Raw genomic sequence first — 27,890 nt, forward strand, 5'->3', positions numbered from 1 at the left:
CAGCTTTTGAAAGTAAAAATTTTTTATTTTGATTGATTTCTCAATATAATGCCAGTTTGAATGGCAGAAATTTGGTTCCACAGATGCTTGGTAATGCTACAGAGAGCTACTACTTTTCCCAGGAAGTTAGGTTAACAGCTGGAAAGAGAAAGCACAACTTTCTAGCAGCATGGCAACTTAAGCCACAGGCCGGGGCCCGCAGCTTTTCTATTCAAAATGGCACGAACAGTTTTCAGCTGGTGACGGAAGTGAGAGATGGGAACAAGACGTGGACACCAAACGGAGCACTGCGTGTACTGTAACGAGCGACAGCAGACAAACCAAACGTAAGGGGTAGAAGGAGAACTATAGAAAAGGGAACCAATATTTTACTCAAATGCTTTTTAGAGCCTTTCTGTAGATACAAATATATATATATATATTTATCCAAAAATATGTTTTATACAGATAAATGTTTCTCAATTAAAGATGGGTCCAAAGCTATAATATAACATAAAGCATGTCTTCTGTTAAGACTAACCACCTGAATTTTCAATTTCTTTAAAGTTAGTGCATTAGTTTTCCAAATATAATTACCTGACACCTTTTTATAGATATAAATCAAGTAGGCATTACATTTTCAAAGGGTTTGCAGGCTAAATGGTATTTCATCAAGATGCTATGCTTATATCAAACTTACAAGCCCCATTAAGAATTAATAAACATATCAAAAAGGGCTATCTAAGTTGATATTCCTCTTCACAGTAAACATTTTCTGATTGCCAGTTGATATATGTTGAAAATGCACAACAAGACTTCACTTCCTAAGTACTCTTATGTTAGTAAGACATCTGCTCCAATATACGGTAATAAATCTTGCAATAACTATGGGATGTAACACCTACAACCACTACCTAGAAAATAAAGCACACAATTATTTTGGTGATTTTACAAATCTTTTTTTCCAGGTGTAAAGGCTACAAAAAACTCCTAAAAATTAGAGAACACTGAAAACATTAAAAGTTTGACATCTGACTTTATAGTATTTCCATTTTACCCTGAAAGACAACTTAAAAAATAGGACCTTCTTAGAACAGGTCACCTTGCTAATATTATAAAAAATCGGTGAGAGCAAGAAAAATTTTCACTTGTTATTCGGGGTTTCTGTAAATGGTCTTTCCCCGAACCATAAGAAAAAACGTTCAAGACAAAAAGCAAAATAAAATATGTGGTGGTCCCTAAACTATTCTGAAGGCAGGTAGCTGAATCTACGCTACAATCTTTTCTCACTCATGGTAATCCTCCTCCCCTCGAATGCCCTTTAAAATGCAGGAACAGTACAACAGCAGAAATCAAAGAGCATAAACTGTATTTTCAAGAACAGAAACATCGCTAGTGCCGAAAGACAGAGTAGAAAGCAGATTCTTTGGGGGTCATTAATCCATCGGTTGACGATCCACTACGAAGACTTCTCTTTCCTATTACGGGGCGAGTCTGCTCCGTTTGATGTGACCGCTCCATTCACACCGTTCTCTGAAAGGAGAGAAGCACAGGTATTGTCTCACAAGCAAACTGAGTCACAATTGTTACACACGAGGTATCTGCAGGCCAGAGGCTGACCACACCAGGAACCGGGCAGCGAATCAACAGAAAGTAACTACTAGAAAAAGGGAAAAGGAGGTAGGGTGGAGGACTGCTGTTAAGTCACAAGGTCTGCAACTGTCCCCACAGCAGCCCTGACAGGACACAGCTGTCCCCACTGGGTGGCACAGACCTTTAAGGTATTTCTCTAAAGCACAAAAGAGGTGTCATTAGGGACAGTCACTATTACAGTTAAGGGTAACTGCAGCCTCTTCCTTAAAACTATTTTATTGTGCCAGGTCCAGCAGCACTGGGGAGGCAGAGGCAGGTGGATTTCTGTAAATCACACCCCATAAATGCAGAACATATGTCCTTTTTGGGGTGTAAAAGGAGCATTCACTGAACCTGAACTATAATCAAAGTCTCGCAGAGTTTAGGAAGGGAGACCCTTTGGAGCCGTCTTTAGTCATGATGGGATTTAGTCAGACACCAGCAGACAGACAAGCACAAAATGACAGACATCTAATACATCAAATAATGGACCCACAAAACAGTCACGGCTCAAAAGAGAACTCAAATTACAATTCTAAAATGTCTATAACTGAATAGTGTTCAAGGTTTGAGGAGTCTACCCAACACAGGGATGAGGGAGAAAGTCCACAGTGAATTCTGGGTGATTCACGAGGAGACGTGAAGACCCCTGACCAGGAGCCATCTGAAGACCAGTTAAACAGTCAACCAGACCTAAGCCTGGAAGCAAGTGCAGGAATCGATGACACAGAAAAGACATAAAAATAAATAAAAAGTAAAAAAACAAACAACAACAAAAAAACAAAAGATTTAAAAAGTTTTCTTTTTTTAACAGTGCTAGAAATTGTACACTGGGGTTCATGCATCCTGGGTAGGTGCTCTACCCCTGAGCTACATCTTAGCTCTCAAATGCTGGTTCTAACTGACAAGGAAAACAGGCATAAATTCCTTGAAAATCACAAGTTACTGAAAGGGAGAGATTAAGCAGAGGTCTTAATAATTTCATTATCTTGAGTGCAAATCTACAAAGACGGAGTCACCGTGGAGTCCTCCAGTGACTTACAGAACAATGCTGACAGTGAACCCAGGGAAAATCTATTTAATACTGTTTCAAGGCTAGCAGACCTGACAAGGACATTGGAAAAAAGGGCTAATTATAGGCCAATCTTTTCTATGAACACAGACGGAAAAATCCTACCAAATAATTAAAACCCAACACAGCAAAGCTGCATTATCATCCGTCCCTAACGTGGGTGCATGCCAGGAACGAAGGCAATTTTATATCGAGAGAAGGGCAGCTGGGAGATGCCTCAGCGGGCAATGGTACTTGCTGCACAAGCTTGAGGACCCGAGTTCAAATCTCCAGAAGCCACAGGAAGCTGCTAGCGGCCACACATGCCAGTGACTCCAGCACTCAGAAGGTAGAGACAGGGGACTGTGGGGCTTGCTTGTCACGACCTCACTCCAGTTCAGTAAAAGACCATCTGAGGGAGCAAGGCAAGGAGCAAGGCACCGACCTCTTTGTCTGTTGGAGCCCATCTAGGTGTCCTAGTGGCTGTGCCCAGCAGGACTGCATAAGAGGCTGACTGGACTACGGGCCGAGTACCAGGTATTTCTAAGGGTCTACACTTGGTTGTATCTAGCAAGGGGGAGGTCCTTTGCCTCTCCCCTTGGCATTGTTATAAATAGCCCTTTGGAATAATGTTCCGGGCTGGTGGATAAGGATCCAGGTCTACCTGAGGTTATCCTGCATTTCTCTCTGTTTCTCTGTTCTCTTTATTTCTATCTAAATCTCTTATCCCTCATTCCTCAAGAGTCCCTGGGGTAAATAAATGTGGGAGCTGGTCTCCCACACTTGTTGGACTCTACGCATGCACCATGCCCATACCTGTTCTTAAGTCAGGATAATTTAGCAAGAGAGTGCAACATAAAGCATCTGGATTGGCCAGGAAGGTGAATAAACTACTTTCATTTGTGGATGATCCAAAAGAACCCACACCCACTAAAGTACTTTTAAAGTCAGTCCAGTAAAGTCTCAGGATCCAGACCATCATGTAGACACCAGCTGCACCTGTACACTCACACCCAACAACCTGGAACAGATCAACATGCAGACACCAACTGCACCTCCATACTCACACGGAACAACTTGAAAATGGAATTAAGGAGATGATTCTATTTTATAGCAGCATCCAAAAGAGTACAATATTTAGGAAGAAATTTAATCATGTACTAGACATTTAGATTGATAACTATAAAATTTAATTGGAAGAAATTAAAGAGCAGAATAAATGAAAAGAAATCCATGTTAATGCTCCCCAAGGCAATTTACAGATTAAAGGAAATTTGAATCAAAACTCCAGGTGCTTCTTGCAGACACTGAAAGGCAGATCCTAAAATCCACACAGAAATGCTAGGCACCTAAAACGACCAAACTGTGAAAAAGAAGAAAACTGGAGAACCTCCATCTCCTGTCCACAAAACTTCCAAAGCCACAGAAAGACAGCAATGCAGTGAGCAGCCCACCCACCACTGCAATGCAGTGAGCGGCCCACCCAGCACTGCAATGCAGTGAGCTACTACCCACCACAGCAATGCAGTGAGTGGCCCACCCACTACAGAAAAGGGGCAGTACACTACCCACACACCACAGCAAGGCAATGTCTACCTGCACAGTGACATGCACCTAAATACATCTGGCAAAATCTGGAGCTCAGATCTGACTCATTTTTCAAAATTCATTAGAGAGAGGTTAGTTTTCCCAGAAAACAGTACAAGAACAACTGTGTATAAACCTGAGACTCAGCTCACTAAAATGATGCCACTTTGAAATAACAGTCTGAGTACTCTCCCTAATGACCCCGCAGTTACACACACACACACACACACACACACACACACACACACACACAAACTAAGAGACAGAAACAGGTGTGCAAAGACATGTATAGATGTGCTTACATCAACTTATTGTTAAAAGTACAAAGAACCCAAGTGTCCATCGACCAGATAAACCAAGTATGGTATATCCATACAAGACTGAGTAGTGCTTATGCCCTAACATAGATGAACCTCAAAAACACGATGCTAAGGGCCTGTGCGAAGGCTCTGCATGTGAAGGTGCCTGCTGCCAAGCCACAACCTGAGTTTCATCCCCAGGATCCAGAAGGTGGAAGGACAGAACTCCTAGAGGTTGTCCTCTGACCTCCTCTGGCACACCATGGCACATGTGCACTCACACCCCCTCCCCCCATAAAAAAAAATGTAGTTTAAAAAAAAAAACCTAAAAATATTATGCTGAGGTGGATAGGATGACTCAGCAGTCAGAATCAAGTCTGACCCCTGGAGCCCACTAGGGTGGAAGAACCACCTCCACAGGGTAGCCTCTGGCCCGCCCACATGCACGCTTGCACACCTACAGGAATATGCAGAAAAGTTAAACTATGTCAGCTGACCCAGTCACAGATGAGCACCTACTGTATTGTGCTATGTACAGAAGATATTTAGCAAAGACCAAACCACTGAGACACAGGATTGAATAGTGGCTGCCAAGAGCTTGGGAAGGAAGTGGAAGGAGCTGCTGACAGGGACAGGGATTTTCTCTGGGCTGAGTGCCTGTCTGCCTCTGCTTCCCAAGCGCTGTGATTAAAGGCATCCACAGCACCACACCTGGCTCTTTCTGGGAAGCTTTTATAACATGTTTTGGAATTAGGTAGCAGTTCCTATCACTTTGTAAATATTGTGGTCCCCCCAACCCCCCACCCTGAGACAGGATTTCTATGGTAGTCCTGGCTGTCCTGGAACTTGCTCTGTAGACCAGGCTGGCCTTGAACTCAGGGATCTACCAGCCTCTGCCTCCCCAGGGCTGGGATTAAAGGCGTGCACCACCACACCTAGCTAGCAAATATAGTTTAAAAACGTTTGTATTCCTCCCAATGGCTCAGAGGGTAAGGGCACCCACAGTCAAGCATGATGACCTACATGATGGAAGGGGATGGCCAATACCTCCAGGTACTCCTGTGATCTCTACACGTATGCCGTGACACCAATGTGTCTGCACACACACTCTCAACAGATAAATACCGAATTCTGCTTTAAATGGTGATATGTACACTTCCAAGGCCAACTGTATGATGTGGAGGTTACACTCCAATAAAGTCACCGCTGAAAGGCATTACTGGGGGCCAGCGAGACGGTTCAGTGGGTTGAAGTGCTTGCCGCCCATCCTGATGACCTGAGGAGTTTGATCCCCGGACCCCACATGGTGGAAGGAGAGGTGCTACTGTGACCTCCACGTGTGCTCTGGCACAAATGCACACACACAAAATAAGTGTAAGAACTATGAAGTATCACTGTAATTCAAAATAACCTCAATAATGTAGGCGTGTACGATACTCATGTACTGAAATACAAATGATCTTTATATCCATCTACAGAGGTGATGTAAATTTAGTCCAGGATCTAAGCTGTTTGAGGGGAGAGAGATGAATGAGATTCACAGGTTCAAGAACTGCTGGACAAAGCTGGAGTACGGAACCCAGGAGAGCCAAGACTTAGCAGGAACAAGCTAATGCGGATGTGTCTTTACAGCTGTGACTCCCTACGCTTCTGTTCCAAGAACCACATGCACTGAAAGTATCATTTGCAGTGTCAATAGGTTTCAGTCACAAGCCAATGGGAGAGAGCAGTGAGATGCAGGCTTTGCAGAGTTAAAGCACCAAGCAATCAGAAGTTTTATATACATAAAAACTTGATCTTTTTACAGACGGGAAGGGGCTGGAGATTTGAAAACACGAACAGATGCTGACAACACACCGAGACACATCCACTTGGCTAGTCACTAGTGAGGCTTTTGCTCTGCTGAGACTCAAAGGAAGGAAGCTTGCTGACTGCTCCTGAGAGTGACTGACCCCTCACTCAAGGAGAGAGGAAGGCGAGAGGGTCACTTTGCCTCCAGTCCTGTTAACCAGCTGGATAAAGAGAGGCAAGCACTCTTGTCGTTGGCTAGGCCACTGTCCTTGAAGTGTACTCCATAAACATGTTTTTCCTTCTTTTAAACAAAAGGTAACAGAGTTGTCTTTGTAAGATTTGGAAACTAAATGCCCTGTAGCTATGGTTCCCCATGCTTTCACTTCCAGGTGTTTCCATGGCTTAGTCAGTACCAACCTGTTCCTTTTCTGGAAGACCTGCCTTTGGTCACGACTGGTTTCCTCTTCACGGGTGGGGCCTGGAAGGCAGAATGCTCCCTCCACCGCCGAAGCTGGAAGTTAATGAACTTCCACATCATGAAGGCTTGCGTGATGCAGATGGAGGCCAGAACAGCGATCCTGAAAAGCATGCAGAAAACGACAAAATATTAGAGATGAGGAGAACGCATCCTACGGAGATTTGACAGCAATGACTATGGCTAACACTTTCACTCTGTTGGCAAGATTATGCTAAGAAATAATCATTCCATCGAGAAATCAATCTTAGAAGTTACACGAGGTCTTAGTATTATTATTCAATGTAGAAAGGAACTGCAGCAGGCATGAAACCAAGTCCAGGACTTTCTAGCTTCAAGTTACCCGGCACTTAGGCAATGATGTGGTAATACAGCCAAGCGGTGGCATGTTAGTAACAGTGGGACATGAGAGGACTGTACCTAACCGCCAGCACATTGAAGTTTCCAGTGCTAAAATCCAGCTTCTGATTCTCTGCTCTTGCCAAGCCAAACCCAACAGTGAGGACTGAAAGAATTAAGGTCAGAAGTCTTCCCAAAACAAAAAGAACCGCCCAGAGGGAAAACCTGTAAGAGAAATGTGCAAAGTCACGGAACAAAATCAAGAGGGGACGGTTCTACTAGAATGGATCGCTCCTGAGCAAATGCATATTCAAACAGCACTTTTTTGTGTCGTGTGTGTGTGTGTGTGTGTGTGTGTGTGTGTGTGTGTGTGTGTGTGTGTGTTGAGCCTGCTGTGGAGGGCGAAATCAGTGAGGGTGTCTTCCTCAGTCACTCTCCAGGGCTGTGAGAGACAAGGTCGCTCAGCCACTGGCGAGCCTGGCCTGCCCAGACCCAGTGCCCTGTTGCTGCCACCCCACACCTGGCTTTTTCCCCGAGGCTGGGGATCAGAACCCAGGTCCTCCCGCTTGCTGCACAGCAAGCACTTTCCCACTGAGCTCTTTCCATCTCCTAAAACAGCACTTCTTATTCTGCAAAAAACAGTTTCTGTATTCAGATGCCTGGGCAATTCCACACACTGCAGTAGAGGTCCATGGCATTGATTACCTTATTTCGGTTTTTCACAACTCCAGTAGACAACCACTGAACATTTTTGTTCATTGTTAAATACTGCAATGTGCTTCAGAACTTACTCACTGAAGGGCTGACACATGCTGGACGAAGCCAAGACAGAGCAGCGCTGCAAACAACTCCCCTTTCAGCGTTTTATAGACGTCACACTCTTCACAAGTGACACCTTTCGGATTTTTACAGACGTCACACTCTTCACAAGTGACACCTTTCGGATTTTTCTTTCCGATCTGATTCTTTACTAAAATCTTTGCATATTCTTAGGGCTACATTACCTATTCCTTTCTTTCTTTTTTAACAATTGTATTTGTCGTATGTATGCTGTACGGGGTGGGTAGGGGTCCATGTATGCCATGGCCCATGTGAGGAGATCAGAGAAACTCTGTGGATTTGCCTCTTTTCTCACACCTTTATGTGTGTTCTCCAGCCAAGACAGACTCCATTTTAAAGAATAAAATAGAGAGCGTGAACACTGCCAAGTGGTTCCATTTTCTTTTAGTGTAGTACTAAGAAAACTGTAGAATTCTCAAGGACACGGGCTTTGATAATCTCCTGACTTCAAACACCTGGTGACCAAGCAAAAGACAGTACCTACCCTTTCTGGTACTTCTCATCACTAAAATAAAACAGACGAGAAATGTGGAAAAGGAACTCAACAAAATAGTGCAGCACCAGAAGAACAAGGCCCAGGTGGTTCAAGCTGTGGACAGAACACACGAAGAAAGGTTAACTGCCAGCTCCGTGAAGTCAGCACACTACCTGCTAGTCCACACAGACCCAAGCAAAGCCCAACTCACTTCAAAAGGTAAGCCCCAGCGATGTGGAAGAGGTAAAGACCGATGTAGACAAGCTGACGAGGAATATCTTCCTGCAAGCACAAAGGCACCAGAGATGAAAAACACGGTCAACACTTCCATTTTTAGCAGCACAACCCATCCTGTGTCTTTCTTATATCCAGCTGACTTGGTGTCTTAGAACCAACAGGTCAATAATGATGGCAGATAAACTGCCCTCACTGAAACCTGCCCTCTCCCCAAACTGCTAAAAGGTGTCAACTGCTTTCAAAAGGCCAGTTACCCAGGAACCTCTTCCTAAGTAAAAGTTCCCTTAGATGCATACGAACAAGCATTTCCAAAGCAGTACCTGTTCACTCAAGCAGCACCACAGGAAAAGCTTAAGTAACTAAGAAAACAAGTTCTGCGCTTCCCATAGGTGTGGGCTTGGGCAAGGCAGCTCATCTCTGCACCACAGGCCTAAAACCAACACCAAGAAAGAAAGCAGAACCGAGGAGACACACACAACCACGGGGAGCCACTGGAGAACACCCCCCAGGTAAGAATGTAAGACTAACTGGAGACAGTGTATCGAGAAAATGATGGCTTCAGTGTACTGTCCCGGGTCACACTCCCCCATCATTCTGCAGTCCATGGGAGGAAGGCCATGTGGTTTGGAGCTCACATGTCTGGAGATGATAAGCAAACGCTAGTCTGGCACCAGGCTCTGGGGTTTACAGTCACCGAGGTGTGGGGGAAGGGAGAGGAGCAAGGGGCTGGGGAAAACTTGGCTTTCTGAGAGGGACTTCACCAAATCAGTTTGCTGGGCAGTCTGGGGGTCAGCCAGCTGTCCCAGGACGGCTCCTCACAGCTATGGAAACTATAGGCCTGACGAAGGCAAACGGAGAAGCAGGTGTGCTGCTGAGCACAGTCTCAATCACAGTCCCGTGATTTTGTTGTGGGGATTACCTTTCTCCACCAGAAGCCACGATCAAGGTTTTGCTTCCGATTAACACACTAAAACACTTACAACAACGAGTCAGTTAATAAAATTTCCAAGTCATTTTACTTTTAAAAAACTTTACAGAGAAAGTTTTGTGGTGTGATTCTGGGTGTGCGCCATCACATCTGGCTATGTATGTCCTCAATACTAACGTCCATACAGCTATGGAGAAGGAAATTGTGGAATGCCATAAAACTTGAATAATCTCATTTTTCATGGAAAAATCTAATTAGTATTCTTAAGTTATGAATTCCAAAACTATAAATAACTTTAAGCAACATTTTTTACTTGTTAGTCCAGGATCTCATCTTAAACTGGCATTTTTAAAAAGCTCTCCTATTACAGGGATCTATACTGATGATTTTGAGTAATAATAAGTGTTGGTGAAAGGCAGAGAAGGCTTAAATATTTCCCCCACTGCTACTTTAAATCCCGATCCAGGTCTAAGGACAGACTATGAAAAAGCTTTGCAATAATTCAAAGGGAAGTGCCAGTGGTGAGTGACAGGGATTGGAAAGGCGACTCTGGCTGTCAAGAAGTAGGGATGGGAAACATTTCTAGTAGTCTATATAATAATCAATTATATTATCTAAAATCAAAGCTAGTTTGATTATCAGCAACAAAACTTTCGACTATTTCTCGACTTCCTTCAAATCTTGCAAGTTCAAACTAGCCAAGCAATTACTCTCTCTGAGATGAGGTCTCTTTTTGCATTGCTCAGGCCGGACTCAACAGTCCTGGTCCAGCCCCTCCAGGAACTGGGACTGTGGTGACACACTACAATGCCTGGCTAAGAAATGCCATTTCCAATCTCCTCCCGAGCAAAATGGAGATGTGCTCACACTCAAGTTATATGACTGAAATCTTCCAATCAAGGACACTGAGCTCGCTTGCTCGCTCTCTGCCCCCGCCACACCTCTCCACCCGTTAACAGCGTTCCTTTCTTATTCATCCGCCCATGAGACTGGTTCACAACAACCACCGTACTACTGTCTTCCAGTAAAGAGTTCTTCCCAAAATACATTTCATAGAGGAGATTTTAAGAAACTCTTTAACACATATGCAGCTGTTACTTTCAAATTATGCTAACTCCTTGAAACAGTTACTTTCAACTGTCACGTGGAAGTATTAAAAATAGTTTAAGTTCTAAGTTATGCAAATTATTCCCTAAAAACAAGACCGCATTTCTGGAGAGATGCCATCTGGCAAGAACTGATAAGAAAGAAGCCTCAGAAGCTAAAATGCACAACTGCTTGAAATGTTCCTTCTCACTTACTAGGGTCAGCTAGCAAGATGCAGACACTGATTAATAACGAAATCTACAAGTATTAGTCTCATGGGTATGCAAACACTTGAAGAAAGCTTCAAACAGTTGAGCCATGTCCAGCAGTAAAGCATCAAGAAATTATGATACTCTCAGTACTGTTGTCCAACAAAACTTTCCACAATGACACAAATGTTCCCTAAATCTCTGTGCAGGCCATAAATGGTGGCACACACCTATCTCTTTCCCTCACTCAGGAGAGACCAAAGCAGGAGGATCATGAGTTATTATCCAGACTGGAGCCACACAGAAAAACCATCTTTTAAAAAGTGTGTGTGTGTGTGTGTGTGTGTGTGTGTGTGTGTGTGTGTGTGTGTATGTGTGAGAGAGAGAGACAGAGAGACAGAGACAGAGAGAGAAAGAGAGAGAGAAAGAGAGAGAGAGAGAGAGAGAGAGAGAGAGAGAGAGAGAGAGAGAGAGAGGGAGGGAGGGAGGGAGGGAGGGAGAAAGTGTGTATGTGTGTACCTTCTACCCCACACGGTCGTTGGTAGCCACACATGGATAAAAGGCACTAAGGCCAGTCTGACTAGGAAGCGGGACTGTGTTTGTACTGATTTGACAGGGGGCCAGCAGCTACTATTCTGTACAGTGTGGCTCTGGGACACCTAAGACTCCAAGGAGCTCAATGGACAGAGAAGAGCTACTGGAAACTGTGGGCCTAATAATTCCTAGACATTCAAAAGCAGTGACCTGTGCAATTACACCCTAATCTGTGTAGTAACTGGAAAAGCATTTCACCTTATAGAAAAAGCAACATGTGCCAGAGGACATGACCTCTACTTGGTACTGTTTCCTGATCCCAGCAGACAGCGGGCACAGGACAGATGATAAAGGACCAACTTATACGCACTTTTTAAAGACTACCTGTGCATTATGAGAGGGCAGAGATCAATCAGTCAGGAACCTTCTAACTGTGGCAAACATAAATCTGCACACAACCAACAAGGAGTAAGATGAACTCATGTGCAGCTGGAACAGGCTCAGAGTGATTGATTAAAGACAGAAATTGTCTCATCTAGATCTCTACCCATTTATCCTTCTCTGACACTATTTTCAAGTAAATCCCACATAGAGTTTTTTTCTTTTAAAATCTATCTACACAAAAATAAAGATACTTGATTAATCACAGGGAAAAGGAAATCCTGAAAGCGCAACCCTCACGTGACAATGATAAACTTAGAGAATGTGGGTGTAACGGCTAAGGCATGGCGTACAGAGAGAGAGAGGAGACGGTACAGAGGGAGCCTCCCAGAGCACAGGTCGGCAGCGTTGGCTTTAAGCGATGATGGGCAGAGGAACAAGAGGTCCCTAAGATAAAGGAACCTGACTGTGCAATGCCATGGAGGCCCATTTTCAGAAAGGGGGCACCAAGAGCTCCCGCAGTTCACCCATTTCTCTAAGCAAACCCTTTCCCCACAGGCTAAAGGGGCTGCCCCATCCCACCCATCAGGAAGGGCTGCCCTGGTGAAAATTCAACTGTGGTTTACTTTTCTGTCAACACTGAACTCTTATTTTGGACTTACACACAGAACTGTTAATTGGACACCAACTAGTTACTTGTGAAATAAATTGCTGAACAACAACAATACCCTCACCCCCCAAAACCCAGAAACCAGTAAGAGGAAACTAACACATCTTAAAATCTTGCTTAAGTTTTAATTTAAGTTACCACTTATTTAAAAGTAAGCAACCAGCATGTTAAATGTAAAAGTTAAATAAAATCGGAGGTTTTTAAAAGAAATATTTAGGAATCTTGGCTTTCGAATGAAGGTGAGGTGGGGAATGGCAGAAACAAGGCTGAGGCCAAGGACAGGGGGGTACTCCGTTTGAGAAATGACAAGACAATCTCTAAAGTTAAACCACACCCAGCTTACTTTTTTGGTTTTCTGGAAGTAGAGTTCAGGGAGTGCATGGAGCCAGTATGCCAACTGGGAGATGTAGAAAAACTTCATTTGAAAGCTGTGTGAGAAAGCAAAAATATCTTTTCAAGTACAGTATTTAAAACAAAACAAAAGAACTCAAAAAGACGAGAACCCGGGATAGATGAGGTAGCCAGGTTTTTGTTATCGTTTCACACGAGGCTGACCCATCCCCGTGCAGCTCTTGAGCAGCCGGCTTGCTCGGTTTGCACACTGTGCAGTCCACTCTGCTGCCACAACACTGAGCAAAGCCACTGCGAGCGGAACCTGAGCCACCTGTCTGTCAGTTACCGAAGGCGGAGGAGTAAGCCATGCTAGCTATGGGAAACCATGGGGCCGACTGACCCACAGACCTAGAAGGCTTCATCAACGGGGAAAGGGAGAAAAAGACCACCCGATGTCACAACAAAACCCATTATTTTGTATCAAATATATGCTAAAAAGGGGAGGGGCTGATGTAAAGCAATGGCTCATAGAGTAACTGTCACCGGAAACGGGCAATCTCAGCATCAAATACCCCACTGTTTCCTTAGTGAAATATTATTCCATCCGGCTGCAAACACATGGAGGTCGAGGCAGAACTAAAGGCAGGACGGAGGTGCGGGAGGATTCCCAGGAGATGCATCTCTGTCACTCAGCAGGCTCCTCTTTACATTAGAAACCTCTGGCCCTTCTGACTGATCATCATCTCCCTTCTCACGCTCTCTATACGTGAAAATGGAGACCACAAAGCCAATCTGAAGACATTTCCAGGAGGTAATACAGCTGCATGTAAGTATGATGTTTATAACTACATCTTATAAAAAGGTCAACACATCACTCTAGTTTATTTTTTTTTAAATCAGAGAATGACTCAGTAAGGGGGATATTACTGCTGCATTTAATTCAAATACATGCACGGCCACGTGACTCCCTTCCTTCATGAATTTTTCTCTAGTTTTTAGATCACCAAGTACTCAGTGAGTACTTTCCAGGTGGGAAGCACCTAGAACTTTCTAAGCAGAGAGAGAATAAAGTATACAAACAACATCAGAAACAGAGCGCTCCACTGTTGAAAAGGTACAGTCTTGGTGGTCTGGACACAAAGCAGAACTCACACGTGTGAGATGACCAGAGAGTAATCTAAATTATAGAGACGCTATACAAATATAAGTTGAACAACACGAGGTACGAGGGACTCGTTGCAGGCACAGCAGTGAGGAGAACCCGCGTGCAGCAGCGGCACTAGGCAGGTTGAGGCTTGAAGAGCGAGAACAGCTCACTGTGTCCCGTCCACTAAGCTCCCGAAAACAAGCTACAGCCCCGCAGGATGCCAGCAAGACAAAGGAGAACCACAGCCTCGAGAACAGTCCACAACAGCTAGAAATGAAGGAATGAAGAGACCAAGGGGGCACGGGAAAGCCAAGAAAACCATGGAAAGATGGAGTCACGCAGACGGGAAGGACAAGGGTGCAGGAAGGGAAGAGAACACCAAACTGAAAAGGTTAAAATCAGGGCCTGGGGAGATGGAGGGCCTATCAGTTCAGAGCACTTGTTGCTCTTACAGAGGAGCTGGGCTTGATTCCCAGCACACCCACGGTGGCTTACAACCACCCACAACTCCAGTTCCGGGGATCTGAAGCCGCCTTCTGACTTCCTCTCCACCAGTCACACAGGTGGTACACACACATACATCTAGGCAAAAAGTCGTATACATAAAATAATCTTTAAAAAGAATGGCTAAGATCAGCTGTCTCATGCTGGCAAAGGTAACGCAAACAGACCAGCACACGGCGCCTTTTTCCTCAGGACAGTGGTGATGCTCTTGTCCTTCTGCTGCAGGGAATGCACCCACTCCATGTAGTAGCATCAAGCCCAGAGAGAGTAACAGGAATGGGTTCAGCTTGTTTGTGACATGAACAGTATTTAGTTAAGAAAGGCCTGATAAAAAAATAACTTACGTCATCAGGTTATGAGGATAAGCCCTCCACAGGATAGTTGGATCTGATATATAGTTTTCCTAAGAGACAGGAAAATTGGCCTATGAGTACCATGCAAACATTTACAATTCCCCACAAAAGGTTCCAAAGGGCAAGCTAAAATCAAATGTTGTAGCTCTCCAATGTGATCTGAATGGCTTGTGCTAGCTAAGTGAAATGAGTATGAGACATAAACCAGGTAGGATACAGTACCCAATTTCAAGTATCCTTCAGTGCCATACAGGAGTAAGAAGTACCGCAAACTAACGGTGTGCAATGAACAGCAACAGAACGTGACAGGTGTAGGCCAGCTCTGTAAGGATGTGTTTTATCCATGTAATAAGAGAACTGGAAACAGTGCTTCTTGACAGAAGTCCACAATAAGGCAATGCATACAATGCTCTGCAAATCTTGTTCTCAGAAAACTGGATGTATTTGGTGAAAAATTACAAGAAGCAAAGCAAAAAAAAAACCAAAAAACCAACCAACCAACCAAACAAACAAAACCCCCTCCAAAACCTAAAGTGACGACTTTAAGAAGACTATGTGTTCCTGGTGCAACTCTTTTTTTTGGGGGGGTTTTCTTGGTTTTTCAAGACAGGGTTTCTCTGTGTAGCCTGGACTGTTCTGGAACTCTGTAGACCAGACTGGCCTCGAACTCACAGAGATCCACCTGCTTCTGCCTCCCGAGTGCTGGGATTAAAAGCCCATACCACCACTGCCCGGCCCAATGTAATTCTTACACTAAAAGCTTACATAAAACAGATTTTAAGCTGACATTTCTTCATGTCCATTGCACCAGTAAGATGGGCTGCGCCCTGGATTGAGAAGGGGAGTTTTAATACACCTCTGACATTAAGTCTAGATCCCAGGCATCTTACTTTGGCTCTTATTAATCTCCACCATGAAGATTTAAAAGAATCATGTGCTTAACAATCTCAAAAGTGTGGAAAGCCACATAATGGAATATGAAGGGTGCTGTTATTTAACATTAAAGTTGACACTGGCTTCCCTCTCTTCACTAAAGAGAGCTGAAGGTTCTGATCGTGTCTTACTTGAACATTTATATGTTAAAGTAGCTTGGAAGCCACCTAGACTGTTTCAAGGAGGAACTGACTAACAACATTTCTGCTTTTCTAACCCCGGCAAGCTGAGGCTGACATGGGATCCTTTTTGTGAATGGGGAGATCTGCAAGTGCCAAGATCTAATGATGACATCCCCCAGTCAGCAGCTCAGACTTTCTGCTCTTGGGAAATAACTCTTAATTACCCTCCTTCCCGAGCAGAGGTCTTAGTGTGAAATGAGGTTTAAGAACACTGAGTGACATACTTACAGAGATGAGAATGAACGTGCCCCAAACACAAGCAAAAAGGTAGAATGCACTAAGCTGACCAGACTCATTAAACTTGCTGTGTTTTGTCTTGGAGAAGTGCATTCGTCTGTTAATTTTCTAAAAACAAAGGCAGGTATTAGTAATAAAGAACACAGCACACAACACACACAACATACGATGACCGCAGTATGGAAAACTATCAGTGCTCTACAAAATAGGATTTCTAAGATTGTATACTTACATCCAACACATACTCCTGAATTATGGCGTGAACAATTATTGCCACTAGCATGTAGAAGAAAACTGTAGCCAAATCTTTGAAACCATAGTAATAAAGGGATGCTGATTCAGTAGCTTGTTCTTCTGAAGGCCAAAAAGGACACACACACACACAAAAATATACGTGAGATTATGAAAACAGCACTCGGTACAACATAGTTCTGGAACAAACAGAAGGAGACTAACTCTGAGTAAACTTCTACAGCGATATCACGGTGTCTCCTGAGTGTCCCCAGCCATGGGAGAACGGAAGCTGAAGAGGCCATCTACCACCCAAAGCTCCAGGGTTATTTACAGAAGACCTGACACATGTTAGTCACGGCCACCAGAAACCAAACACAGGGAGCCACCACTACCTGGCAGACTTCACCTAGCCCACTCTCTCATCTTCCAGAGAGCCTCCGTGGCCTCTGGCTGGATTTGCACTGGCCCTCCATTATGATTCTCATGGTAATTTGACTTGTTTGCTTTGGTTCTGGTTTCCAAGCACCAGAGAGGTGTGGCTACTACTTAAAAGTTACGTTAATTTTTGAATTTGCTTTCCATTTTTCAAAATATATGTTCGTATTTATGAGTTGCTGGCATCTGTTCTTGGAGTTTTGAGGCTTGTTTAGGGGCATTTAGGTGACGACATCATTCTGGCATCTCCAATGCCAAGCAACACTACAGTCTCGAGCAACTTGTTTTCCCAGTCACTCAACCAAGCATTTGTGAAACTACACACAACAGAAGAAACTCAGCCTGTCCCTCTGGTCTTCCGCCAAGGTGGGAAACCCCGGAGCAGGTCCCTGGCAGACACACTCCCATTTCCTTAAGGCAGCAGCATCTTCTCTCTGCTTCCCAGAGCCAACCACAGTTCTCTGCCTCAGCCACCTTCCCACTGCAGCTGCACTTTTACATAGCGTAACTTGGAAACAAAACTTTCTAAAATGAAAGCACAATGTGGACACAATTTTCTGAGAATTCCTAGAATTTACTAATATTTTCTCTAGGCAAAATACTTGCTTAAGGCAGAATAAAAAAAAAAATGAAAAGAGTAAGTCTGAAGGGATTATCCCTGGCCTAAAATATAACAAAGGGCAGAAAAACTGAGCCAGAACAGTGCACCTGTAGAAGTCTGCCTGCCCAACAACCTACATGAGCCCATTGACTCTCAGGAGTTCCTTCAGGAGAGGATTAGAGGAAGCAATACAGAGAAGTCTCTGATGGAATTTCAGGACCATGCACAAAATATATAAGAAACAATCAACACATAAAACCAGGTTTCGTACACTGCTTAGGACAAAAGAAAGCCCAGACACTAGAGATTAACAGACTTTAGTGTCCATGGATACCTCCCGATGTGTTCAATTGCATGTCTGCATAAAGACCTACCTGTCGCAGGCCGAGTGACATTGTACTGAAGAGCAACGAAGACGATGGCTGCTTTTGCTGTTATCTGGGGGCAGAAAGCACAAGAAACGTCAGCTGTCACTCTCCCAAATGAGTACATCAAGGGCAGAAAGATCACAGGTTCTGCCCCCAGCTTCACGAAGCAAGGCCCCCGATTCCGTGGCACCTTGGGTAGACACAGTGGGAACTTCTGATCACAAGTAGTGTCTGGAGTTAGGACAAGTCATTGAAGGATTTTTCTGTAATTCAGACCACATAACCCATGTGTACTGTTGACATTTCAAAAAAAACAGACAGCTAGGTTGACCCAGTAAATAATGATTTCTCAAATATCGATTCTCTATTACAGAACACTCACTGAAGTTCCCTTCAAGGGAAACGTGTAAATTAATAAAAGGAAGCAGAGTTTGTGTAACTGAGGATGGACCACAATGCAGGGTCTATATGGTCATCCCCTCCCCCACATGCCTGGTTAACTGGTCAGCAGGTATCTCATTCACTTGACTACTGGTCAAAGTAAAGTGGTCAAAACACACGATGGAATGTTTACTCAGCACTCACAGGCACCAAGGCCAGCGCTCCACCAGAAAGGCTCAAATACAGATGAATGAACTAATCCCATGACAAGAAGCTGGGTTGTATCAGGGGTGGTAAACAGACTATTACAATACTGCAGGATCTGTGCCAGCCGTCTACACTACCGACACTCGGGATAAAGGACCAGGCTCTCTGCTGGTTCTTGGGGTAGGAAATGCTTCTCAGAGGTGTGCTGCAAGAGCTTGTCTGATGTCCCCGAGGTGCATGGGGGGATGAAGAGAGCAGCAGAGGTAGAAACAAGGTAAACCTAAGGTCAGGCCACAGTACACAGACCAGAGGCGGAAAAACACACAAACAGTGCTGAGGTGCTTCATTGTGACTGCAAGATTTTTAAGGAGGGGTGTTTCTTCCTTTTGCAACCTACATGGGTCTCATGCCTCCTCGGGTTTTCCACACCACCGCCGCCACAATCATCATCTTACCATGCTCCCTGCTCTGTCTGCGGACGACCTTTCCTTGGATTGCTGCCTTCCTAGCATAGTGTAGCCAATGTGCCTCCCTGTCCCCAAAGGTCCCCTCTGTTTTCTGGCCCCTTCCACAGTCTCCTCCTGTTAAAACTCAGTTCCATCGCATCTGTCTTCTCAGAGCGGGGCGGCTCCTCCGTCAGACCACCCCAAGGGTGCCCCTCTCCTTCCAGTCACACGACACGGCAGGACTGCGTGCACTTCTACCGTACTCATTACGAAATAAGCGCCGTCTGAGCTGGGGCCCTGCCAACATCATCCAGTCACTGTGTGCTCAGAACTTAGTATGACGAGGCTGCAGAGACGGCTCAGCTGTCTTGTCACCAAGCCTGACGACCTGAACTCCATCCCAGCAGCCCACATGGTAGAGAACTGACTCCTGGAGGTTGCCTTCTGACCTCCACAGTAAGGTATGAATGCAATGGTGAAGAAGGGCCTAGCATGAGACCTAGAAAATACTAGGCAAAGTCATCCGTATTACAGATAAATAGAAGGCGAAACACCACAGAGTAAACACGCAAGCCAAGCATAAGAATTCTACAAGACATCCAGTGAAGGATAGTAGAGTTGGCACTAGGACGGTGGGGTGGGATAGAGGAGGCACTTAGGAGGCCAAGTAATGCTTGGTAAGCAAAAGAAAGGGTCCCACGTTACTTACCAGTGCTTACAGCTTGCACAAGATGGTGGCAAATGCTAATAAAAACGTGGAGTACAAGAAGAGCAGGTTTTGAACGGAAGGGAAGAAACTGATCAACTAATTGAGTTCCTGGGAGATGCATGGTTGCAAACGGCTGCTGGAAGCTTACATCCAAATCTAGAACCTGGCAGGCAGAAGTTAGCTTAAAGACTTGGGAATTACTGTTTCTGGACAGAAGCTGAACTGTGGGAGCTTTTTCATCATCGACACAAGTGTGCACTGTCTGTAGAGTGGACAGAGAACGCCAAAACTCAAGTCCCTGCTATGCGTGGGTGTCTTCTAAAGGCCCATGTGCCAAAGGTCGGCCCTCAGCCCATGGAACCTTTAGTTCGTGGAGTCTAGCAGGAGCTTTCCTGGTCACCTGGCCTGTGAGGCTCTACTGTCCCTCTGTCCCTCACTTCTCTGTCATGATGTGAACAGTCACTGCTCCGTCCGGGGCTCTCTGCTACTGTGTTTCACTCCATCACAGACCCAGAGCAGTTGGGTCAACTCAGGATGGCCCGACTTCCCACACTGTGACATCATGGGAAAGCCAGCGGTCTCCTAACCTAAAAAGAAACGTCAGTGACAGAAAGTGAACATCCCCAAAGCCTGGAGGAAAATGTCTGAAAAAACGGAGGAGTTACAAAGTCACGTTTCCAAAAGGTGAGATAAGGAAGCCATCACAGGTCACGGCCTGAGAGATGTCAGTGAAGGATTCAGAGATGTCAAACTGCAGTGCACTGAAACCCTAAGTGTGACAAGATGGTACCAGATTCCCTTAGCTGACAGTCACGATGATGTTGTTTTTAGGAGTGGAAAGATAATAAGTTTGTGCCAAAGGGTAGTTCCCAGGGGAAAAGGAGGGATCAAATACAAAGAGGAAAACAGTGGGAAGATGTGTTAGGAAGGGAACTGTAAGCAGAGTTCTCCTGCCTGCCTCCTCCTCAGCGGTGATGGTAGCACAGGCTAAGTCTCCCTTATCCACATGCCCGAGATCAACAGTAATTTGGCTTTTTGTTTTTACATTCTGGGGTGTCTGCATATATGCCACGGGATATTTTGCAGATGGGACTCAGCTCTAAGCACGGAATTCCTTCATGTTTCTTATATACCATATATGGGGTAGACCCTATGTTTGACTCTAATTTGTCATGAGTCAGGGATGGACTTATTGTCTTTCTTAAGTGAACTGAAGAAATTTATATGCAAGGGAGTGAAGGAAGAATGAATGAACGGGGATCCACTCATCAGCCCACCCAATCTCTGTGTATCTGTATCTCTCCACACACACCCATCGCCTTCCACACACACACACACACACACACACACACACGAGGTAGGCTGGTCTGGTATCTGACATGTAGCTAAGGCTAACTCAGAACTAAAATCATTCCTCAGCCTCCCCAGTAGCCCTAGTATTACAAGGCTGTACTACCACAGCAGTTGACATTTGATAAAACTTGTTTTACTTGAAAGCAGGGGTGTGGGGGTATATATAATGCAATGCTGCCTGGCCAGGACAAGCACAAGATCGCAGATCATGTCTGAGGCAAAATTCTGTGATATCAACATGTGCATGATTTTTTCTAGAACCCCTCAACAATGTAAACTGAGATGCATATAAAAGGCAGAAACAGCTGGGTTATGTTGGTGCAGGTCTGCAACCCCAGGACTCAGGTATATCAGAAGGACTACAAACCGGAGGCCAGTCTGTGTTACACAGGAGAAGGGGTGGGGAAGATCAAGGAAAAGGCAAGGCAAAGCAAGGAACAGCAGTCCCCCCTTAAGCACGGTTTTCAGGTATCCGTGGTCAATAGCAGCCTTGAAGACATGGAGACTCTGATAGGAGGTCAGTTTTAAACTGTGTTATCGCGAGTAGTGTGACTGTGCCGTTTCACTGTCTAACCCAGGACATCAACCACCTCTGTCCAGTGCGCTCACCATGCAGGCACTACTGGCCTGTTCTGGCTGTTGTGGCTCCTGGATGAACTCAGGGCGTTGCTTGTACCTGGTAACCTTGACATTGTAGCCTGACACGTGCATTATCCGCCTCATTTCATCTCACCTCACTTCGTAAGGGTGAACACAACCTAAGAGGATAATGAGAGGCCGCCTCCACACAACTGGTATTAGAGTGTAATTGCTCTATCTTATTACTGTTGTTAATCTCTCATCACACTCTGTTTATTAAACCATCACAGATATTACATACAGCAAACTCATAGAACACACAGTGCAGTAAAGGATGAGGCTGTAAGCATCCCTGGGGTTCTAACACTGTCCCTGTGGAGAGGGTCCAGCGAGTGCCCTTTAGCTAAGTTTACAGGAAGAAAAATGAAGCAACGAGAGCTAAGATATGGGAGGAAAGGAAGAGGCAAAGTGACTCCAGCAACGTGGACTAGCTAGAGCTGGCAGAAGAACGGGAATGGGGGCGTGGGGCAGTAAACACTGTGTAGGCTGTGTCTGAACTCTGCTATCCTAGAACTCAGGCCTACAATTAAAACAAAACAAAACAAACCCGTCTAGAATATGGTCACTCAAGTGAGTTACTGAGCGGGGAGGCTATGAAGACCAGCCGGACACAAGAGCTAACAGAGGGAGAGCATTAAATGTGGGGAGGCGGCTCAGGGGCGTTTTGCTGGTTGCCAAGATTGACACTTGAGTTCAATCTTTGGGACGCCTGTGCTAGAGAAACTGGCTCTTGCAAGTCACCTTCTGACACCTCCCCAACATTCTCATTCTCATATTCATATTCTCTCTCTCTCTCTCTCTCTCTCTCTCTCTCTCTCTCTCTCTCTCTCTCTCAATACAAGGCTAAAAAAAGATTTAAAATAAAATGAGATTTGGTGGGGCCAGCGAGATGGCTCAGAGGTTAAAGGCTGACAACTTTGATCCCCTGAACACATACAATGAAAGGAGAGAAGAGATTCTGCATAGTTGTCCTCTGACCCCGACACACATGTGGTGGGAATTTGGGCATGTCTACGTGCATAATATCTACACTCTGTCTCTTCTGCTGTCTCCATGGCCCCCATTTTCAGTTTATAATATGAGGTCATCAATACCACAGCTAGAGAAAACTTTGTTTTCCATTATACATGGCAAATATAAGTCTTCAAAGATAAACATAGTACCAAATTTTAAACACAACAAAAATTAGATTATCCTTTTATGCAAGGCTTCTAAATAAAATTAAGATCTGGCTTCCAGCTGGCTTAGCATGGGATATTAGGCAAAAGGAGAGGGAAAAAAAACAGGGGCTATACCCACCAAAAATGTCCAGTGGAAATCATCTTTGTTGCCACTTCCAGCTTCCTAAACTTCACATCCCATCCTGCATTGCTTCAGCAAGTTAGCAGGAAGATGTAGAGTATAAACATGCCACTGGTGCGTATTACTTAAATAGTAAAAATGGCCATTTTGGACATTTATACTACTATCCACTTACAAGAAAAAAAGTTAAATTAATTTAGATCTATCTTACATAGGTTACCACAATCTAATGAGAGATCCAAGTCTACATATGCAAAGTCATAAGATTTCAGTGGGTTTTTTGAGTGTCTATCAGTAGGGGCTTGGTGTCTGTTCATATTATAAAGAGGAGAACTATTCTGTACTGTTAGAGGTAGGCATGATTACTATATACACTGGATTCCTAAAGGCATGTGAATTTCTGACTATCAAATTCTACTTCTCCATTGTTTATATAAAACTGTTTTTTAAAAGATGGGGAAATGCCATTAAAGCAAGCTATGTTTACAAATAAAACCTGGCCGGGTGGTGGTGTACACCTTTAATCCCAGCACTCAGGAGGCAGAGGCAGGCAGATCTCTTAAGCTGGAGGCCAGCCTGGTCTACAGAGTGAGCTCTAGGACAGCCAGGGCTACACAGAGAAACCCTATCCATAGTAAATGAATAAATGAATAAATAAAACTTGTGGGACTGTATAGATGGCTTAGTGGTTAATAGTATTTGCTGTTTTTCCAGAGGATCCAGGTTCTATTTCCAGCATCTACAAAGCTCACAACTAACTTGAATTCCAGGGGATCTGACACCCTCTTCTGGTCTCCAAGGGCACCAGGCATACATGTAGTACATAGACATGCATGCAGGCAAAACATCCATATATGTAAAAAATTTAAAACCAAATACAAAGGTGTTCTCTCATCTCTACACATGTGCTGTGGTACAAAGACTTGTGTGTGCATGCGTGCACATATGTACCAATAAACCTAGAAATAAATTAAATGATCCTTTAATACTGTCCCATGGTAACTGTAGATATCAACATCCACAAACCTATCAGGTACAAACAGCCAAATAGCCTATGGGTCCCTGACCGCCCATCTTCAAGGTCTAGCCTTTCAAGGAGTCTGTGAACCCCCTTTACTCTTCCATAGTATCCCTTCTAGGAAGCTTCCAAAGAAGCCTTACATCCTTTTATACTGTTCGATTTTTCCTACTTTAAATACAAAATCACTAACAGTATTTGCATTCTGTAGATAGACAATGGCTGTAAAAAGAAAAATTATTATTTACAAGATTTGTATAATAAAAAGGTCCTACAATCAAACATTTCCCTTAGATTATTTCCTCCTCAATCTTGAGAGAGAGAGAGAGAGAGAGAGAGAGAGAGAGAGAGAGAGAGAGAGAGAGAGAGAGAGAGAAAGGGAAAGAGAGAGAGACTTCTGTTTTTACTCTGCCATCTGTTTTCCAACCTGGATGAATTTCCAAGGAATGACAATAGCTACCTTCTTATAAGTCAAACACTGAGTGAGGCACCACATATAATAGTTAATTTAAGTCTTGGAATAACCCATTTCTAGATAAGGACACTTAAGTTCTGATAGTCCCTAACTTGAATTAGCTGCAGAATACAGAACTGTGGAGTATTCCTGTGTGCCTGTCTGTTTGGCTAGTAACACACCATGTCAGTTCTTCTTGGTTTCACCATAAATCCCCTAATATTTCCTCAATATTCTTCCACAAAAGGCTTAACAGTTCTGTAAAATAGCAGCTTTTCAATTATTTCAGCAAACACACTGTACTTCTATAATTAGATTGACTGAGATTTAGCGGCAATTATTTTAAAAGTCAAACAGCAAAAAACCCATCCAGCCAGCTTCTCCTGCGCATAAATAATATGCCTTCAAAACCTAAATCTTTAGCATATGGTTAAGGAAAATGAATGACTTGCACAAACGCTCTGTTCTCTTTATCATTTTAACACTCACTCTTTTTTGGAGTGATTTTAAAAGCTACGTAGTATTAAAACAATCCACTTACTGTTAAACCTTTAATCCCAGCACTTGGGAGGCAGAGGCAGAAGCAGGTGGTTCTTGTGAGTTCGAGGCCAGCCTGGTCTACATTGCAAATTCCAGGACAGCCAGGGCTACACGGAAAGACGCTGTCTTCCCCCCCCTCCAAAAAAAATTAACATAATAGTGACTTTCCCTAAAAAATGTGGCAAAAGAATACATAAAAACAGAGCTTTCTAGGTGTTTCTAAGGTGTCCAAATTTCTGGTTTATACTTCACTTCACTTAAAGCATTGCAAATATGTTCTACAGATCACCACAACCCTAAATTATGCCTCTCAAGTTAGGAATTGTTACCATGAGGAGTTGGAGATGGCCAGTCATAACAATCTGCTGTGCATACTGTACATATTGCATTTTATTTTTATTACTATTATTTTTAAGACAGGGTGGGACTTGGAATTTCACTATGTAGTCCACACTGGATTTGAATTCACAACTCTTCTGCCTCAGACTCATGACAAGAAGCATCTACCAACTACTTTGATGTATTACTTTTAATATCATAGCAGGAAAAAAATGTCATAAATTCAGAGATCACAAACATTTAGCATCATGTGTGTGGCTGATACTGAGCCCAGAGCCATACTTCTGACACACACAGAAAGCAAGCACCAGGGACTGGGGGTAACAGGTCAGGTCTAGAGCTCTTGCCCAACCTGCACCAGCCCTGGGTTCAATATCCAATCAATAACTAGAGCAAGCATTTTACCACAGGGCCACACACCAAACCCTGCATTTTAAATACCACCCAATCATATAATACTGTCAGACTTCCACAAGCCAAATTATCTGATTGACAACAGCTGTGTGGCCTGTGCAAGTGATTTCTATTTCGTTTGTTAGGGGGAGACAAATTACATCTCCGATTGGGGTTGCCTAGTAGGCTTTTTGACAAGGTGGTTCTACTTTCTCTTCACTCTGTCACCCCCTCAGTAGTGGCTACAACTCCATGTGACACTATAAGTAGTGCCCATATGTAGATTCAGAAAAGTCTATTAGAAGAGAAGCAAGCATAACATAGAAAGTTATCTAATGATCACACACACACACACACACACACACACACACACACACACACACACCCACCCACCCACCCCAAATGGGCTCAATGGAAAACAAAAACCCAAACCGTATTCACCTTTCATCACCAGCTGTCTCATTCCATTAGTTTCTCGCTTACACTCACATCTTTTAAGCTCTATTCTCGACAGTAGAAAAAAAAACTAGTAAAAATGAATAATAAAATATCCTCACTAGGTTACATGCCAAGGGGAGAGGAGACAAAATGGTAATCATCAATATATTTAATGAGACTCAGAGGCTTACAGATTAAAAAAAAATTAGAAGTGGGGGGGAGGGAGTGGGCGGATGTACTGAGGAGGGTGGAAAAAACCCGTAGGATGTTACAGGTTCACCTTGCAAACTTCATTACCCACATTCAACAGCTGTTAAATAAGTCATCAAAATACTGAGATCTGTGGGAAGAGAATTTACACACTCCTGACAGTCTCGTCGCCTCTGCTTCGAGAAACGAAAGCGCTCAACTCCTCAACACAGCTGTTGTGAGCCCCGGTCGGGATCAGACCCGATCCTCCGGGAACCGAGAGGCAAGGCAGAAAGTTGGGTGAGTGGCCGTCGGCGGGGCGAGGGGGGGCCACCGGGTGTTGGGCACCCCGTCCCCGCCCTCCGCGCAGGCGGCAGCCGCCGGGGTGGGTCGGGGGGTCCCTGTCAGTCACCCGGCCCTGCTGCCCCGGCCCCGGGTCCGCCCACCGCGCAGGGCCAGCGCCACGACCGCGCCCGCCGCCCCCGTCGGCCCCTCGCCGTCTGCCACGTAACCCTTCGCGGGAAGCAGGAACTGCGCGGCGCGGGAGGGGGCGGCGGGCCGGGCCGGGGCCGCAGGGCCGCGGGGCGTTGCGGGGGCTTGCGCGGCGCTAGTCGGTTCCTCTGGGGTCGCCTGCCTCGGCCGGGGATCGGGGGGGACCGGGACGGAGGGCTCACCTCGAACATGAGCCCCAGCAGGAAGAGCATCGCCAGGCAGGAGACGATGTCCGCGTGATTCTGCAGCACGAATTCGTGGCTCAGCAGCGGCGGGTTCTTGTTGCTCTTCTTGCGAATCGCCATGGTGGAGCCGCCGCCTGGACCTGCAGGTGCTCCCCTCCTCCGGGCTCCGCGCTCTCGGCTGCTCACTGCCGCGCCGCCGCCGCCTCCCGCTGGCTGCTCCGCACAGCCCCGCCGCAGCCGCTCGCTGGGGCTTCACTTCCCATCCCACAGCCAGTACGCAGCCGCCGGGGCGGCCCGGAAAAAAAAAAAAAAAAAAAAAAAAAAAAAAAAAAAAAAAGCCAGCCTGCAGGAGGCGAGCATGCGCACCAGGGAGAGGCCGCGCGCTCGCGCCGTGGCCGCGCCCGGCGGCCCACAGCGCCCCCTGTGGGCTGGAGGTCACGAGACCAGGGTGGCGCGCCCGGCCGGGGGTTGGGAGTCGTTTGGAGCGCGCGCCAGCTTCCTGGGAAGGGTCCCTGCGGTCGCGTGCCCTAGTGTGCACCGCCGCCGGGGTGCCTTCGCGCCTTCCTGGCCCACCCTGGCCGTGGCGCTACCACGTCCTTCCGCACGGATGGGCAGTTGTGTAAGTGACAGTCACTGCCCAGAAAACCTGGAAAAACGAAGTAGCCTGCCCATTTAAGGGTTTTTCGATAGTGTGAGCATCTGCCTTCAGATGTTGTGGCTGGCTGCTGTAATCCCATGGTTTGCGAGGCTGAGGCAGGAGAAGCTCTGTGAGTTTACTACCATCCAGGGCTACATAGCAACATCTTGTTTCGAAGTAGAAAGAAAAAAAAAAGACCGGGTTTAAACTCTTGCTTGCCTCAAGCTCTTTTGTGACTTTCCATCCTCCACTCCACCTGGAGTTTACATTTACTTGTTACATGGTATTTATGCTATTTAGGAAATTGTGAGAAAAAAAAGATTCCTGG

At 45.1% G+C, this 27,890-nt stretch overlaps 1 protein-coding gene and 1 long non-coding RNA gene across 2 annotated transcripts in view; one reads left to right on the top strand and one right to left on the bottom strand.

The window, feature by feature from the left end:
- Tram1 (translocation associated membrane protein 1) lies at positions 1 to 27,226 on the bottom strand. The gene is made up of 11 exons (XM_052718785.1): positions 26,923 to 27,226; positions 17,847 to 17,910; positions 16,435 to 16,556; positions 16,194 to 16,310; positions 14,842 to 14,900; positions 12,857 to 12,941; positions 8,680 to 8,750; positions 8,478 to 8,582; positions 7,235 to 7,378; positions 6,757 to 6,917; positions 1 to 1,512 (listed from the first exon to the last, which is right to left on the bottom strand). The coding sequence occupies exons 1-11, from the start codon at positions 27,043 to 27,045 to the stop codon at positions 1,439 to 1,441; spliced, it is 1,125 nt and encodes a 374-aa protein (XP_052574745.1). The 5' UTR covers positions 27,046 to 27,226; the 3' UTR covers positions 1 to 1,438.
- Positions 17,918 to 27,890, top strand: part of LOC128097914 (uncharacterized) — a 48,070-nt gene continuing 38,097 nt past the window's right edge. The window contains exon 1 of the long non-coding RNA XR_008214019.1: positions 17,918 to 26,548. This is a non-coding gene — a long non-coding RNA (uncharacterized LOC128097914). The remainder of the gene's footprint in view (positions 26,549 to 27,890) is intronic.

This window comes from Peromyscus californicus, unplaced genomic scaffold (genome assembly GCF_007827085.1).
Source record: "Peromyscus californicus insignis strain IS unplaced genomic scaffold, ASM782708v3 Scaffold_5__1_contigs__length_169319896, whole genome shotgun sequence".
In the NCBI taxonomy this organism is placed as follows: Eukaryota; Metazoa; Chordata; class Mammalia; order Rodentia; family Cricetidae; genus Peromyscus; species Peromyscus californicus.